This window comes from Cheilinus undulatus, linkage group 12 (genome assembly GCF_018320785.1).
Source record: "Cheilinus undulatus linkage group 12, ASM1832078v1, whole genome shotgun sequence".
In the NCBI taxonomy this organism is placed as follows: Eukaryota; Metazoa; Chordata; class Actinopteri; order Labriformes; family Labridae; genus Cheilinus; species Cheilinus undulatus.
The window spans coordinates 25,517,071-25,535,543 of NC_054876.1; the positions used below are offsets into that span (position 1 = coordinate 25,517,071).

The 18,473-nt window shown below is 37.5% G+C and overlaps 1 protein-coding gene across 3 annotated transcripts in view; it reads right to left on the minus strand.

Annotated features, from left to right (window-relative positions):
- The window catches only part of LOC121518787 (rho GTPase-activating protein 26-like), a 132,159-nt gene that overhangs the window by 48,317 nt on the left and 65,369 nt on the right, over window positions 1-18,473 (minus strand). For all 3 annotated transcript variants that reach the window (XR_005992672.1, XM_041801387.1, XM_041801389.1), the window contains 7 exons: window positions 14,357-14,458; window positions 12,158-12,268; window positions 10,169-10,273; window positions 9,392-9,521; window positions 7,574-7,674; window positions 5,252-5,346; window positions 4,032-4,110 (listed from right to left, as the gene is read on the minus strand). Coding sequence is in view for 2 of the 3 variants with exons in the window: in XM_041801387.1 (XP_041657321.1) it covers window positions 4,032-4,110; window positions 5,252-5,346; window positions 7,574-7,674; window positions 9,392-9,521; window positions 10,169-10,273; window positions 12,158-12,268; window positions 14,357-14,458 (723 nt within the window). In the remaining variant the exon portion in view is untranslated. The remainder of the gene's footprint in view (window positions 1-4,031; window positions 4,111-5,251; window positions 5,347-7,573; window positions 7,675-9,391; window positions 9,522-10,168; window positions 10,274-12,157; window positions 12,269-14,356; window positions 14,459-18,473) is intronic.

The window sequence follows — 18,473 nt, forward strand, 5'->3', positions numbered from 1 at the left end:
TATCGACATGAAGGCATACACTAAAATGTTTCAAATCTCACACAGAGATTGACTTGGCAGTTGTTATTAAAGATGGCATTTAAGGTGTGGAGGTAATAACAATTTCAGTACTGAAGATAGGACATTTTTTTTAAATAGGTGGATCAGGTTTACCTTAAGAAGAGTTAACTCGGCCAGCATGAAGTTCACTGACATTGCGTTTAATCAGAGTAGAAGTATGGGATGGACAGACATCCTGTTGTTTGTTCTTGCTGTGTTGTGTTGTGTTGTACTGTGCTGTGCTGTGCTGTGTTGTGTTGTGCTTTGTTGTATTGTTAGTATGTTTGTTTACAAAAAGTACAGCATAAAAACACAGGCTGTATTTGAACCTGCCCCCAATAGTTTGCACTTATTTGGCCATAATGTAATTTCTAATGCCATGTTTAACGTTTGGGTAATGTGTTACAAATCAACCTAATACAGTCCAGTACTCAAGATACTTTTTTACAATGAGTTACTTAGTTTTGCAACTCAAGTAATTTGTTATTGGTCACCCCTTTAATTGAAATAATACTGAATAAAACCTCACCTATTTCCCTCAACTTCTGTAGTCACAAAAAAAGAAGACAGCAAAAAAGGCACTTCACAAAGCATCAGCACCATTTCTGTTTCTCTCTTTAATATCCGCATGTTGACATGTAGTTGTGTGCCAGCTGAAGGTAAACAAAGACTGTGAATGCATGCACTGCTTCATCTAAATTAGTTAAGCAGGCACCCATATACAAAAGCTGGAAACCTCCACTCTCTCTCCCCATATTTCCTGTCTCCCTTCCCCGGTTCTATCAAAATAAAGGCAAAAAAGCCCCAAAAAATATCTTACAAAAAAGCTAAATCAACTGTGTAGCTGTTATAATTAAACACAATTATTCTGCACAACCTTTGTGTTATACCGTATGCCTCTGCCAATTTTTTTGTGAGATTGTGAGCATATTTAAAAGGTGTTAAGGTTTTTTTCTCTGTTAGTGATGCTATCAGGCCCCAGAGTTACTGGTTATTGGCTGTTCACTCAGCTGTTGAGCGACAGTAGATTCCACACATTCAAAGGCAGACAAACTGCAGGCTATAAATACTTATTTTCTAATGCAAGCATTCATTAAAGCAGGCTATATTTGCCATTTTAATGAGCAATAAGTGGAATGAGTGGTTAAAGGGTTTTAATTTCTGGTAACAAAGAACTACTCTAATGTGTTGCTTTTCTCAGTAGGTCACACTGTAGTGTAACAAGTTACGTTTCTAGGTATGTAACACAGTCATCAAACGAGTTATGTTCTAAGTAATGCCACCCAATAATGGTGGGAAGTGGGTGAACAAATGCAAGATTGGCAATATGCCAGAAATGTCTAGATGGTGTATAATTTAGAGAAAAAATCTATAGTATGCAAAAGACTGGTCTACTCTGTGTAGGGATGGAAAGTATCTAATTAAATTACCTCATACTGTTAATGTAACTAAATACTGTAATTGAGACCTTTTTTGAGTACTTGTGCTTTTTGAGTACATTTTAAAATCCATATTTTTACTTCAACTTAAGTTAGTTTTAATAAGAGTAACTGTTCTTTTACTGAGGGAAATATTCCTGTACTTTTTTTCACCTCTGTTGACTAGCACATAAAGAGAGAATGATTCCACATCAATCAATCTATCAATCAATTAATCTGTGTTTGTATGGTGCCATTTGTTAACCAAAGTTATCTGAAGACGTAGCATCACATCACATCCTAAAACAGCTGTTGTACATAGAAAAAACTGGAGTATTGAGTTCTCAGTGTTAAACATTTCTGAGCTGTTTTTACTCCAACAGTGTAATTTCATAAATCTCCATTCTGAGTGAATTTAAAGTCTCCAACTGGGACTTTAAGTGCTCCTAAAGTATGCATAGTACGTATTCTTCATCAGTATGAACTACCTTGCTGTGAGGTTGACTCTCTGCTTTGTTATTACCAGGGGAGACCCTCCTTGCCACAGATTTTCAAGAGTTACTGCAGATTTGTCATATTGTAAAAAATTTAATATTTTCAAAAGTGACATTCACATTGTGACAATTTATGTTATCTGTTGCAAGACCTAAATAAAAAAATATTTTTCTTCCTGTTAAAATAGAACACAGGCTTTAAAACAAATTTTAATTTGCATGTTATTGTGTGTTTTTACATGGTTCTATTTTATCCATTTTTCCGTGCTTGTCAAGAATAAAGCACTTTTAGTAAGGTTGCATTTAGTTGCGGTGGTTATCTGTGACTTTAGACTGACTCTGTAGATAGAGTTACAGAGTCAATATAACCGTTCATTAACGCTTGTACCATCTTCATGGATGCTGGTTAGGAGAAAAGAGGTGTCTGGACATGAATGTGAGTAAATATGAGCGTGTGGAAATCAGCACCATGACACCATCCAGCATCAAAGCAAGATAAATGATATATTATGATGGCATACACCAAGTATGGAGGAATCTGGCAACAATAATCTGAGTAATTATGTCTCTTAGTCATTGTTTATTGATTCTTCAACCTTTAAAGTCCCTGTAAAGTTAAATCCAAAATTTGTGTCTAAACAATCTAGATATGTTGGAATACAGTTGCTGTAAACATGTGAAAACACTGAGTGGAACACTAAGTGAGTCTGAGTTTTGGATTCCTGCATTTCCTTCAAATGTTTTTCATCACTTTCATATCAAGGTTTAATTTGGGCAGGGCAAATGTAGCGTCACATGATGTCACAGGGCCCTGAGTGAATTACTCCACCCCCTTGATGCTACAATGATATAAAATCACCAAGCAGTTTATCCAAAAAGAGTCTGTTATTAGCTGATTTCACTGCCTTCATTTAAAATTAACAGCTAGCTAAATGCAGTATTGCTGTACATTGTGAGGTATATTTGCCAAATCTATCAGCTATGGGGGTCTATGGGTCATTAAAAGCATCATAACAGGGTGATTCATCAAAGACTGTAATATTAATCCCTGACTTCCATCTCTGTTCTGGCACAGAGTCCAGCAGCTGTGCTTTGGCCATAGTTTACTGGAAGGTCAGGGGGGCAGGCTGATTGTTGTAGTGCTTGTCTATTTTTCACTTGAAGGAACTAACATCTTACCTGCCAAAGTATTTCACTTGTCTTTAGCCCTGAATGATAAAAAGAAGCAGACAGTGGCTTTGTCTCGCTCAAAGCAGCAACAGTTAAATCCCTCAAGTCTGTTAGTATCACGATGCTAAAAATAGGTAAAGTATCCCATTCCTGCCAAGACTGTCACAATAAAAGCCTCCCATTCTAATCATCACTGAAGACTTTTATTTTTAAGTAAATATCACTTATATATCAGGAATACTTGGAGTGTTAATTGCAGGATGAGAAAATGAAATAGACTTTTTATCTCGAAACTGTCTGCCTGTCATGATTTTTTCGTTGCTGGCTTGAAGAAAGAGTTGTAACATAGCAGCACTGCAAAAAGATGATTCCTCCAGTCAGGTTGTAGCACCATTTTTTTTATTATTTGAGAGGATCGTATTACTTGTGAGTGGGCACAGCTTCAGCTCGTTTAACCAACATACCCACACTGTCCTAGAGCAGATTTTATGGCCTTGTGATTTTGAAGCTTAATTTTATAAACTTAGAGATATTCTTCATGACTGACATTTGGTCTGATGGTTCATAACACAGTAGCCTGTCATACATCAAAGGCAACAGAACAGTGTGGAATTAGACTAATAACTTTAGCAGAAAAAAAAATGCAATTTTCTTTCTTTTCCTTCATTTTTTGCCCCTTGAGATGAATTCCAGGGCTCTTGAGAGAAATCATCGTTTTTTGTTTATGGGTAAATTTATGCTTTGAGTGTACAGACAACATACAGTTTAGACCAGTGCCACAAAAATGAGCTCTAATGATGGAGCAGCTGTTTTGCTTAGCCTACATGTTGTCCCCCCACTCTCTCTTTCTGTCTCGCTCGCTCTTTGTCACTGTCACATAAGAACAAAACTGGTAACCGTGGTAACCTACCGGTTCTCTCCCATCCATGGCCTCCATCCACAGCCTGCGGTCTTCTTCTGAAAGAGCCTGCATGGTGATCACGCCCGACCTTCAGATGCACACACAAACAAACATAGAACTACATTGAATTATTTCAATATAATGATCAATACCTTCTTAGATCAATATCTTCTGAGCAAATAAGTAAACGTACAACATAAACACATCAGTATGTGTCTTCAAAACACCTGTTGAAATAAGCCGACTTAATAATTCCTTCTTTTTCACATTCAAAGAAGGCCTTTAGTTGATCATACAGTTGAGAAAGTTGTCCAGAGATTAGAGTTAAAAAAGACCTGATTTAAAAAATGATTAAAAATGCTTCTCTCGCCCCTTAAATAAACACAGCTGTTTTAGAAGGATCTCTGCAATAATTTTTAGAGTTATATAACAGCAAAAAATATCCATTATGAGGCACCAGAGGTCTGACATCTGTATAGCAATCAACGGCTTCATCACCATAAAAGGATCAAATGAGGACAAGGCATAAAAAAAGGATTCATTTCACTTAGATACAAGCATAAACACATATACAAAGACCCCTTTATAGGTTTCCAGCTCACCTTCAGCTGTCAACACTGCTGCACACATAACACACACACCTTTCTACACACTGTCCTTCAATTCTGAAACAGCACCTGACATAAATTCACACACTCTCAAACACACGTTTCCAAAAGTGATATATGTTAAGGCCTTCACCAAAACTGCTCTGGATGCATGCAAACACACAACAACAGATGCACACCACACACAACAGGATATAAATAAACGCACAATAAGGCAAAGTGGACAGAGGAGGATGGCATGATGACAGGGTGGGTTGATTTGATGGGGGCAGATTGAAGTTGAGGACGAGGCAGCAGAGAGGGGAGGGGGAGAAAAGGGAGAGAAAGAGGAGGAGGAGGAAGAGCCTGTGAGTCAACTGAGTCAAGTGTTTCGGTCTAAATCATCAGAGCTCCCCCGTGTGTCTATCATTGCAATTACACCTACCAGTCACTGAACTGATGGAGCTGTAAATTCACTAGAAAAACCTTCAGCAGTGCTACGTAACATGTAACTTCCATGAAATCTATGACATCTTCAATCTTTTAGGATGAAGAACTCATTTATTTAATGTGTGAAATATTTGTTAGAGGTGGATCATCAGATGATTCTGTAAACAGGCAAAAATTTAAAAAGTGACTGACCTATCCACAGCCTCCACGTCAAAACAAAACCTCTTTTCTATTGAGTCCGTCTTCCTCCTTGTGCATGATTTTAGGATGAAGCTTTCCTCTTCTCCCTGAAAAGATGGAAAATGAGACAGAAGAAACAGAGTTCATTACACACATTTTGACATATGCATTAACAGCAAATTAGGGGATGACATGGTGATGGAAACAAAAAGGTATTTTGACTGTTTTTTTCACAAAAGGAAACAAATCCTTGAAAACCAACTATTAAACAATGTATTAACATCAGCCAGGGATGGAAAGCGATGAAACCTAAAGAAAACTAATTTCATCCCTAGTCAAAGTTAAGCAGCTATTTTGACCCAAGTGTCTTTAGGATGACTGAAAGTTATCTTTCCATATCCGAGTAGCAAAAATCCAACTGATGGCCTTGTTTGAAATAGAAAAAAAAAATCCTTTAAAAATGGAAGAGTATTATTCAAAAAAGCACCAAGATTATAAATAACTTTTGTTTTTGTTTTTTTTTGAAAAAGGAAAATTAATTTAACCATAGAGGGGGTTTAGATAATACTTTGGTAGAAATCTTTCTCTGTAACTCAATATGGCGAATTCAATCATCATTACAGAGAGTACAAATCCTTTAGTTTATGTCCAGCTTTTTATATCTCCCAGTGACCTCAGGAAAATAACAGATAACTTGTCTATACTTTTGGCTTCCAGATAAAAAAATACTTCTCCAGTTTGACCTCTAGTTTAAATTCAGGGTATATACAGTAAATCTGACATTAAATTGAATACTTTTTTTAAGACTCTTCAGGGATTTTAAGACCCTACTGCACCCTCAATTTCTTACCTGTTTCATAAGCAACCCAGTAACACACTGTATCTGTTATGTGCTGATTGTAAGATAAACATATTACAATATAGAAAGAAAAACACAAGAAGTATTTCTTGTTGTAGCTTGCAAATTCAGCTCCCTAGGTGCATTTTCAGATCAGACTATGAGAAAAATGGCTTCTGTTTGATACCATAAAGTAGCTGGCAATAGAAGATCTGACATTTTCCATAAGTCTTGGCTGGTTGTGAAGTCTTAAGTATGTATATATAAAAACAAAAGCAGAAAAAACCCTACACCCATGTTTGATGAATCTATAAATGAAATGCTATGAATGAATGAAAGCATTCAAATCAGAATCTGTATACACAGATTTTTACCAGGAAGGTTTAAATAATAATTCTTGTCCTTTCTGTGCATAGCACACATCCCAAGATATGAAACCTAGAAAACACAGGTACTCATTCTACTGAGCTAAACTTCAGTGTTTTTATTCTTCACATAGTAAAGGCATTGTGAAAGCTCCAAGAACTGCTCCAACTTTCTATCCTTTATAAGAATGAAAAGTTCTTTTTTTATGTGTTTTCAGATCTATTTGAGCTCAATTTATTGAATTTTCTACCAATATTTTGTGCACTCACTATTCAAACTAAGCAAAGCATACCAAGTAGATACAATTAAATTCATTAAGTCATTAAAAGGCCTAGGTTTGGGTCCATTTTTGGCTTTCTGATTAACATTTATGAATTTTGTCATGTGGCTGTGTTGCATTAAAATGCTTCTGGGATTCTCACTGTTTCCACGTTGGCTCCATTTAAACGCTAAGTCAAAAAACTTCAACATCCTTCTAAGCACAGGCCTGAACATGCATCAGCTTTTGGTTCTTGAGTATGTAGGTGGAGAGGGTGATAACACTTTGAGAAAATAGTCAGAGTCATGCTGCCTTCTCTAAACACTGCACTCTAATCTATTGAGGCAGCTGCTGAGGAAAAGAGGTGGTTATTTTTCACTCTCTGCAAAAGTGTGAAATGGTACCATGGGTCAAAAACAGTCTGACTGTGGAGGACTACCACAAGCCTTGACATTTTCTACGGATGCTTTATAATAACCGAAAAGCGTTCTGCCCTTAAAATGCACATGCAGTTTCATGGAAAATAATCATTGACGTGTTTTGTATGTGTTTAGGAATAAAGCAGATATTTCCCAAACACACAATAAGAGCTTGTTGAGCTCTGCTGGGAAGAGAACGCGTTAATGAGACTTGAAGAGCATCCCACTGGAATAAACAGGGCAGGAAGTGAGAGCAAATAATCAAAGGTTTAGGTTATAGAAAGTTGTGTTTCTGTCCCTTTATGAGGGTTTGTGTGCAGTTCACTGTGTATGATGCTGTTGCCATAAAAGCCCTCCTATTTTGATATTTACTGGTATACAGTTACAGAAATCAAGCCTGAATATCCACGTACATTGTCCCTGTATTTTTTTAAATGGCGAAGGATACTCACCATTTTCCCTCCAGATTTAGGATCAAACAGGACCATAGTGACCCTCTTGGGCTCACGGTGGTATGTGCAGTAGTATTTCACCCAGGTAGATACAAAAGAGCCTGAGGGTGTGATAAAAAGAATTGAAAGTCAGGTGAGGACAGAGAGGAGTAAAAAGAAAATAGAAAGGTCACATGGTCATGAAAAACTAGGCGCAGAGAAACGGAATGACATGACGTAAAACAAAAGGATAGACTTAATTATGTCTGGGTTAGACTTTGATACATTGCCATGGTAACAGAATGTGGTCAGTGTTGCTGTCAGCATCTCAAACCATCTGAATTGGATGTCATCACTGTCAGGGTTAGTCACACTATGCAGTCACACTATGCCTTTTTTAAGTGTGTGTGATCACATGTTTTCTATCCTCTGGGATGTTTTACCCTTTCATAAAGCAATCATGGTCAATAAAATCTGGCATTCCTGACAAAAAAAAAAAAATACAGTGAAAGCTCTTTAACGTGTAAGTGAAAACAGATTTCTACAAGGTAATGTCAATTAAATAAAAATATGTAATAAAAAATATTTTAAAAATAATTGACAGCAAAAATATTCAACCCCCTCAAGTCAGTATTGAGCAGACACACATTTGGCTGTAATCACAGCACTGAGTCTGTGTGGATAGGTCTAAATCAGGCTTGCACATCTGGACACTGCAATTTAACTCTATTCTTTAAAAAAAAAAAAAAAAAAAAAAAAAAAAAAATCAAGCTCTGCCAGGTTACTCAGGGATCCAGTGTTTTCAAGTCCAGCCATGAATTCTTTAGTGATGTGCAGTGTCTCATCAAACCAATGTACTTTCTTCCACTTGACCATGGAGTCTCCCACATTCCTTTTGGCAAACTCTAGTCCAAATTTAATATGAGTGTCCTTCAAGGGTGGCTTTCTCTTTGCCATTCTCCCATAAAGCTTTGTCTGGTCAAGAACAAGGGCAACAGTTGTTTTATACAGAGTCTAGTCTCTTCTACCTCACCTGCTGAGGCTTGTAACTCCCTCAGAGGAGTCATAGGTGTCTTGGTGGCCTCCCTAATTAGTCTCCTTCTTGTACAGTCACTCAGTTTGTGAGGACAGCCTGATCTAGGCAGGTTTACATATATGCAACATTCCTTTCATTTCCTGATGATGGATTTAACCGAACTCTAAGGGATGTTCAGTGCATGGGAAATTTTTTGCATCATCCCCTTGCTTACACTTTTCAATAACCTTTTCACTGAGTTGTTTGGAATGGTTTTTTTGTCTTCATGGTGCAATGGTAGCTAGGACCACTGATTAATCAGTGACTGGACCTTCCAGACATAGGTGTCTTTGTACCACAATCACTTGAGACATGCTCACTGAACTCAGGTGATCCTCATTTCCCTGATTCTGAGATTACTAGCACCAGTTGCCTAGACCTCTGTTGGATTTGTTCAGTCACTGTAAAGGCAAAAATGCAAAAGGCACTGTATGGTGGAGTCAGCAGTATGTATTTTGTCTTTCAAATGTAGTGGAGTAAAAGTATTATGTTTCCACAAATAATAATATACAGGTAAAGAACAAACACTCAAACATTGTATGAAACTAAAGTATTCAAGTATATTTTACCTTTTTATGTCCATCACTTGTTTTGAATTTTTGGAAGCTCTCATCTTGTCTATGTTTTTTACAGTATGGCTTCTACTCTGTCAAATTAGCCAGCGCAGACATACTCATTCTTGCTGTAGCAGTATTGTAACACTGTAAATCAGGTGGAAATTTGCCTTCATTTTAAACTGTAACCAGAAGTGGACTGATACTCACGCTTCTCCTGTACAAACAGATATCCCTCCATGGTGTGCTGGCTCACACTTTTGTGTTCATGTGGATTCTCCTTCATTTTCCTCATCAGACTTTCTACCTCTGACCGTGTGCTCTCAAAACGATTCCTCGTCTGTCAGCATGAGAAGAGAAGAGCAAACATCTATTGTCAGATCCTAATTAAGCTTAATTTGGAACAACAGCAAATGTCATGTAAACCTATCAAGCAAATTGTTACAAAGATGCAATAGAGAAAAAAACACACAACTGGTCTTCAAACATTCTTGTAGAATTAGTCCCTGTAGAAATAGATGTGTGATTGATGTGTATCAGTGTTGTAAAAAGGATTTTGTGTTCTTCAGATGCAAACATGATTTCAGAAGAACCACTAAGTCCCTGTAACCTTTGGACTTTAAGCATTTAGACAATTTATTTTTCTTCAACATTTATTATCTTCTAAAATGTTCCTCTGTGCAGCTTTGCTTGGCATTGACTAATTCAATGTGCTCTGGACTCTAAAGTGAAAGAGGTTTTCAACTAAAGACCTAATAAAGAGTGAAGTCATTTCAAATCTGCACCTGTGGCTGGAAAAAGTAGGAAAAAATCAGACACTGATGAACAAAAGCAACACATCAACTACTCTGCAAGTTACTGAAAATGTTTCCGTTTTTTGTTCCTTTTTCCCCTAACCATTTCTTTATCATTTCATGAATGTGTTTTTATAATTGTGCAGAAACTCTGACCCTGTTCTCTGTATTTGAAGTGTATGTGTGACCTTACATTTTGTATGCTGATGGTGAGGTCAGTCTTGAAGTGGTTGAAGTCCTTTGCCAGCTCATAGCCATGGTGATAATAGGTGAACAGCCCTTGGAGAAAGGCCAACAGCTGAGGGTGAAAAACACAGAGAGAAGGTGAAGCAGATAAAGGAGAAGAAGTAAAAAAGACAGGAGGGCAGGTGGGGTAGATGTGGAATAATTGAAGATTTATGGTGAGAGGAAAAAACAAAGGACAAGAGGAAAAATAAAAGAATGTGAAGTAGGAATGAAGGGTAGAGGGTTAGGAAAAAGACAGAATCAAATAGCAAAAGAAATTTGAAGTGGAAAAAAACACAGGTGTGTTTTTTGAGAGGGTGATGACTGAAAGGAGATTCAAACAGAGAATTAGAAAGAAACTGAAGAAGTCTGTGAAAAAGTACAGTCTCTATAAACCATAGAAAAAGACTTAAGCTGAGGTCAGAATACACACTTTGTGCACAGTTACTGCCAGATCTGTTAGTTGGTTTTGGGACCAGTCAGCCCCAAAAATTCTGCTTTCATCATGTGTGTATCATCATGAACAACATTCAACAACATGTGTGAGACACCTCCTGACCTCCCAACAGGAAGTCAGGTCAGGTCAGGCATGGGAGCATATGCTGGTTCTGCATTTCGTCACGTCAGAGTTGGTCTTGTACTGCTCTGTCCTGAAGGGTCATCCACCAGGCCCAGTCCCATCTCTCGAGGTGCCTTTCCAGCTGCCCTCTCCACGACACATGTGGTCGTCCCAGCGTGTGGGCTGGCCCACCAGGTCCTGGACACACAGTTTGTTCCTCTATCAAGCCGCTGACCCTTCCCATCCCCACATTCCTGAGCATGCTAGCATTAGAAACACAGTCTTCCCAAAGAGACCCAAAAATGTGCCAAAGAGCCATCAACATCCAGGCCTCACAAGCGTATTGAAAGACATAGAGGACTAAAGACCTATGGGGCTTTTACATTACATTGAGTAGCTTGACTCTACTTGTATTGTTCATTGTATTGTTCAAGAGTTTCCCATTGTTTCACCTCAAAGTCTCTTCTTCTTCTATTGGTTATGCGGCAGGTACTTCAAAGTTTGGTTGCAAACATGTTTGAGAGGCGTCCCTGAATGCTGACGAACCACTGTGACGTCACTGCGGAGTGCTTGGAAGTGGGACGGGCACACTTGGACCCTGCTCCAGAGCAGAACCATTCTGGGCACAGCTTGGCGTAGCCCAACATGGCCAAACGGGTGATGGAAAAGTAAATCTGCATGGCTTGGTCTGGGATTGGTGTGGCAAAAAATTGGAAAAGCCCTACAAAGGACTCTGAGCCAACAGGAAGTCTAACATTTCATTTGGTCCTGCCTTCTGCAAGTTGTTTTGTGAAGTCAGTGATGCAGACCAATGAGAGCAGTGAGTCTGCACATGCAACTGATGAAGAGAAATGTTGTCAAGAAATAGCAGACTGGTGAGTCACTGCCTTTAGCATTAGCATCAAGCTAGCACATCCTTCACCATAATGTTTGGATGGACAAACAATCACAGTATAGAACTGTAAACATAGTTTGTTTATAGACAGTCTTCTTTACAGTATGTCATTCTTTCAGTGACTCTGTGATTGCCTAATCTGCCATTGTTACCATCAGCAAAAAAAAATCATGTAGTCTGACTTCACCTTTACATATGTCACCCATGGTGAATTTTGCTATTCAGCTATTCAGACCAAAATCCTTTGTTGTACCAGCCTATTAACATGTATTTCTATTAAACTGCAGCATTATGTATTGTCTCCACTGGAGGTTGCCAATAGGGCATTTTCTACATATTTAGTTAAATGGATTCAAGAATATAAACTATGGAGATTTTTTGATCAAGAAAGAATTACCAAATAAAAGTCCAACAAGAGTACCATAAGAAGAGTAGTTGAAAAAGTGATGAGTGCAAAGCAAATGAAGGGAAAAGAATTAAAAAGGAGAGATGTGTCCACTTACAGGCTCCACAAAGTCAAACATCTTCCTCTCCTGGACCTCCTGAACCTTGAAGACGTACTCCAGAGAAACCTCGTAGAAATGCTGCCGGACATTATCTACCTGGTTATCGGCCTACAATAGGGAAGGAAATTAAAACAGACATATTCTGATTCGCTTAGAAATAATTTTAGAGTGGTAGAATACACTTGCCTGACTTAAACAAATGATTTACAACAAATACTTCACCCCTCTTATAGCTAGGCCTTAGAACTGCTCAGATAGAAGGATACTGTCCTGTCCACATGCTCAGTGTTTAAGGGAGTCTTATTTAAGCCTTGTAAAGATGAAAGGCTACTCACTTCAGCAAATAATGTTAACATGATTTTGTACCTTCAGAGGCTTCAGAAGCACTCTCAAAGAAGAAGCCAAATAAAATAATGGATATATGTCTGCTTAGGGCTTCTGTAAATCAAACTTTTTGCTATCATTTTTTTCCAGGCACACTTTTACAACCCACTGAAAATAAATAAATAAATAAATAAATAAATAAATAAAAATCCCACTGAGAACCACTGCTTTATTACTATCCAAGTCCTTTCCTAACCACATTTCCTTGACAATAAATGAAAACCATCACAGGGTCAATGAAAGGTGTGAAGTATACTAGGTGGATGCTCCAGATGTCTGCTGAGTAAAAACTGTAATTTTACAGCTACAAAATGTGCATCTGTGGCCCTGCGTGTTATCATTTTGTTAAATGCAGTAAATGTAATGTGAAAACCTGATGATAATATTGTAGGGGTGCACCGATCGATCAGCCAAAATCGGTATCGGCGCCAATTTCCTTAATTTGGGGGGATTCGTGACCGGCCGATACTTACATATGAAACCGATCTTATCCACCGATCTTATCACCTCTACTTACTAAAATGAGAAAAATGAAAGACTAAAGGAGCTGATATAATTTAATAGTTTGGACAGCAATGCTCTAAACTTTTCATTTATATTTGAGAGAACTACCTCGTGCAGTTAAAACACCAAGTTTGTGCTGTTTCACGGGTATTGTTCAATGTTTTTCAATAAAATAAGATTGGAACATTGAAGGTGTACGCTGTCAGTTATTTAAAAAAAAATCGGTATCGGCCAAAATCGGAATTGGCAGGTCAGGCTTTTTAAAGATCAATGATCGGTGATCGGCCAGAAAATTGCAATGGGTGCACCCCTATAATATAGGCTTATAGAGTTTTTTCAATGGCTATAATGTTTCCTCAGGATGAGGCTGCTTTGGGGTTTATAATGAAGCTTAAGTCCTGAACTCATCATTGTATCCTGTATGATTGAGTTGGTTGACCTTCTTTGACCACTCATAGGCTAAATCAGTGGAATATCCTTATTTATAAGGCTTTACTTAATCTGCTTCCATCATTCTTGTGTGACTTTATTCATATGAAAAGTGCTGGGAGCTCCAGTCTTCGCTCTTTTGCTGTACGCTGCTTCTGCAGCCTGAAATCTGTTACATGAGACCTTATTTCTTGAGGAGGTGGTCTCAAATCTTTTTAAAGGTAGATCAGAGGAAAATGCATCAGGTTGTGGATGTTTCACTGATGACTTTCTGGTCTGTGACACAGCATTTGTTTTTTCCGTGATTTGTTTTTTTAAGTTATTGCTGTCCATCTTGGCCAGGACCCTTTTGTAAATGCGATTCCTAATTTCTTAATGAAGTCTTCCTGGTGCAATAAATGTAAATAAATAGTAAATAGATAAATAATTCATTGCTTTCATAAAGGTTGAGATAAATGACACTTAAATATAGTTTATTTAAAGAATTTTAGGTAATATTTTCATCTTTCCCTTTTAAAGATTGTTTCAGTGTATCCTATGCCAAAGAAGATAATAAAGGAAGCAATGAAGCCCCTCTCATTATCTTTTAGATAATATGAACAGCTCTTATCTTTGCTGGCACTGAAATACTTCCAAGTCATTTCCTAACCCAAAACCACTAAGCATACCCACTGTCTCTATGTATGTGTATATTCTTTCGTTACACAAGTATTTTTTTCATTTATTTAATCATTTCGCTTATTTTTTTTAGCCACCCTCTTATTCATGATTAACACAAAACCCAACTTTTAGCCCCTGCCTGAGTTAAAGTATTTCAAGTAGTGAAGTATAGAGGGAGGCTGAAGACGACATATGAACATATAAGCACAATCGTCTTACCTCATGTAGGTGTGACTCTTTCTTCCTAGCTGAAAGGCTGAGGTGTTTCTCCAGAACTGCACAATACTTCTCCGTCTCTTTGTCATACTTCTTCTTTGCTTCCTGTAACAGATGGAAAATAAAAGGTCATCCCTGGGTGGAAGGCAGATAATCAAGTGTCATTTTATCTCACTAAGTAAAAGTCCAAAATTTTATTTCAGCTCCTATTACATTTACTTGGTCACTATAATTTTATAGCTTTCACAAAACATTTGCCATTTTTCAGGGAGTCTGGTCTGCAATTGTTCCTCCAGGGAGAACAGCTGCTTATTAAACAAAAGACTGTTTCACATCATCTGAGATAACTGTCATATGAGACAGACGGATAGATCGATGATAAACCAGGGATAGATAGAGCAGGGTGTGTGTTTCTGTAAACTGGACTGAAAAACTGCTGTGAAGATCAAGAGACAGAAAAAACAAGAGCCAGATGTTTCTTTTCTGAGCAGTTTCTAATGATTTCATAGTAAACATTTATAACGTTAGGATTATATAGCTATCAAACTGACGCCAGTATTAAGGAGAAGCTACAGACAATGAAGAGAAGCAGGGAGGGAAACAAGAGGAGAGAAGTGGACACATAAACAGAGGAGAGGCCGATCAGGGTGGGTCTCCCACTGTCAGAGAGGCCCCAAGGTGTTTTTACAGTCCATCTGTCCGGGTCCCTTTATGTTTTTGTATTTCTTTATCCAAAATTCAAAACATGACCAGGCAGGAGCTCCAGAAATTATATCAGACATGTGGAAATACAAAGGGTATTGATTTTTGAGACATCATTTTTTAAAAATAATCAAATTATACATTTAAGATAGAGATCCACCCCTTACTGTGCACTAAAGGTGTGGACTTAGTTATTTTTTAAACAGATTATTTTCCACATTAGCATTAACGCTATTAGAAAAAAAGTTACATATCAAGATTTTAAAGAAGGAATGGTTAAACAATATTTTGGTACAACCTAAGTTGAGGATATATTCAAATTAAGTATGGTTATTGCACTGAGTTTTATGAATAATAAGTCAGAGATCTTTGAGATCTTTCTTTGGCTCTTGAAGTTGGCAGGTTAAAAAAACATCCCAGAGGAGAAGAGGCTGTGAAATTTGTGACTTACGAGAAGTTAAGATTGAATTTCATTTTCTTTTGTGTTGTCCTTTCTTTGATGGATTTGAATCCTGAAATATTTTGGAGCAATGATGATGACAGGATGGAACAGTTGTTCACTTTCAGTGTTAATAAGTTGACCTCTTTTGTAGCAAAAGCCTGGAAGAAATATCAGGATGGTTTATTTCATTTGTCTACTATACTACTATTACTACTACTAGTAATAGTACTACTACTAAGCATCTGTTTTTGGCTTCTGGTCTTTTAAGCCTGTTTGGGCTTGTTTATGCATGACACACAAAACAATTTAATCAATCATAAGCTTGAAAAATGTGATTCAGGCTTAACATTTTTCAATTAAGTTCACCTATCTTTTACAGCTTTACCAGATAGTTTAGGAAGACAGGAGAGTGAGGGGTGACATTTTTAAAATAGCATCATAATTGGAAGTCAAACCTCCTACCAGTGCAACAAGTCACTTTAAATGATCTGTCTGTACAACACACTGAGCTACACCAACCCCCCAAGTGTTATATTTTGAATTGTGAAAACACCAATGTATGGATGGTTTTTTTTTAGGAATCTTTAAGTTGATTTAATCTTCATACTCCTCTAAAAACCTTCATCCACCTTGTAAGTCTAAACTCAGATGATGTCAGCCCCTGCAGCAGTCATATGACACAGATGTTTCCCTGCTAAGCCAGTTTGAACAGAAAGAATCAGGACTCTGGGCCAGAGGAGGAACAGACAGCAGCTGCAGAATGCATCAGAGATGATGAGCGTCCCTCTTAACAACAAGGCCTCTGTTCTGTGTCTTCCTCTTTGACTTTCTCACATTAACTGAGGAAATCATGTCAAAAATAACTAGCTGCAGCTGTATCTACTATTATGTGACACAGAGCTTATCTGGTACCTTTAAGAAATAATTAATTGTCCTATTTCCTGTTTAAATAAAACATCCAGTGTGATTCAGTGTGTCATCTTTTCTATCATTTACTGCTTGACTGTCTTCCAAAATCATCATAAAAACCAATAGATATCAAAACTGATTTATTTAGATGTACTTCTACTGGAAGCCAGCAGATGGCAGTCTCTGTCCAGCATGATTGTTAAGTAATGTATTCTAATCTTGATCTATTTCCAGCCCTGCCACCAGTCTGACTCATCACACACAACTAAGTTTGACCACACACACCACTGCTTTGTCATGTCAACACTCACAAGGAAGTCCCAGTGGAACATGACACGGCAGGACGCATTATCTCACCCAGCCTGTTTCTGCAAACAGCTCACAGTGTGAAACTTTTCAAAATTAGTCATTTAATGTAAAGACTAAATGTATGTTGTGTGTTTTATGTTAACAAAAAAGTATGACTGACCAACATACTCTGATCCAATCTATTCTTTAAAACTTAAAATAATTATTGCAGCAGGCTCTTCTTTATGTCACTTCATCCTGAACTTATTTCCTAAGATTTTTTTTGTATTTGGTAGTTAGAATCATGTCTGCATAAATTCAAAAAAGGCCCTATTTAACCAGCTCCTTGCTATTAAAAGTGCAAGCTTTCCAGCAGCATGTTAGTGCTAGAAGGAGTGTAGAACTATTTATACTTGTAATGCATGTTGAAGAAACTGAGCTACTTCCTTTAAATCCTCTGCCACAATGACATTTTATGAATTAAATCGTGAATGAGATAACAACCCTTATTTTTTGTCTTTAAATAAACAGTCTAGGATTTCTACTAAATCCTTTCACTAGGGTTTTCCAAAAACTCCTCATGTGTCCCAGGACTGCCAGCTCTGGCGCAAAAGGTGAAACTGTGCCAGGCGAAGATGTGATCACTTCTTTTAGGGCTAAACTGGGATTAGTACATCACTCATGCTGACCTAACTGTGCAGATTATGCGTTCACTTCTTTTAATCCAGCCATCATGTCAAAATCAAACAATGACCTTCCATAAAAGGACGGATTAGAAGAAAATACACCGATTAACATGTTTAATGCTGCATGTATCTGGGGACCCCCCTGTGGCTTCTAATCCAGATCCTACTGTTAATGACTCCATCATGACCTACAGCCAACAGATGTGAATCATGGCATATATGATGCATTTGTCAGAGATTAGCCAAAATATACAGTATACTACTGATGTTTTCACCTGACATCATAGAGCACAAGGAGCAAAAAATGAAACTGAAGCATTAAATTAAGACAATATTTAAGCAGTGAATATTGAGTTAACATCTTCATGTTTAGTTATGTGATTCAGTGTTTCTAAAGCCTCCTGTATGTTCAGTCAAGATTTACACACACTCAAACACTAAAACAACACAAGCTGTGCCATGAGGGAGCCCTGCTGGCCTGTGTAACCCCCCATAGCTGAAGTTAGTGATTTATAGCAGGATTATGTTTTCCTCTAATCTCCTATTCAGGTCATTTAGCCGAGCTTCAGACCTTGATAGAGATTCATGGACAATCTTTGCAGGGAAGGGGGGCTCTGGGACATGCTGTAAATATTCTGTAATATAAAACAGCTTTGCATTACAAGCCTGTCGTTAAGGGACTTTCCCAAAGTGTCTCAGTGCAAGCTCACTGTTGACTGCACAGTCCTGACTGCTGACACAGGTAATTGCAGAGATTTATGATAAATTCAGAACACTGAAGATATCATTGAAAGTTTGAGGCCTGCAAAATGTTGTCTGATTTATTGTCACATAGTACTTGTTTCTAAAAAAAATAATTTACAATTGTGTATAAATGTCACAGTATGTAACTAAAACACAGCTTAAAAATTAAAGAAGTAATTTTAGTGACTTTTTATGTAATAGCACAGGATTTAAATACTATATATTTTTGTAATTAATGATGGTCCTGTCAACATGTTAACGGGCATTTATGTTGATTTAAAACATGTAAAAATCTAGCTGAGCAAACATTTTAATATTATTTTCAAGATGTATGGATACAATAAATTTT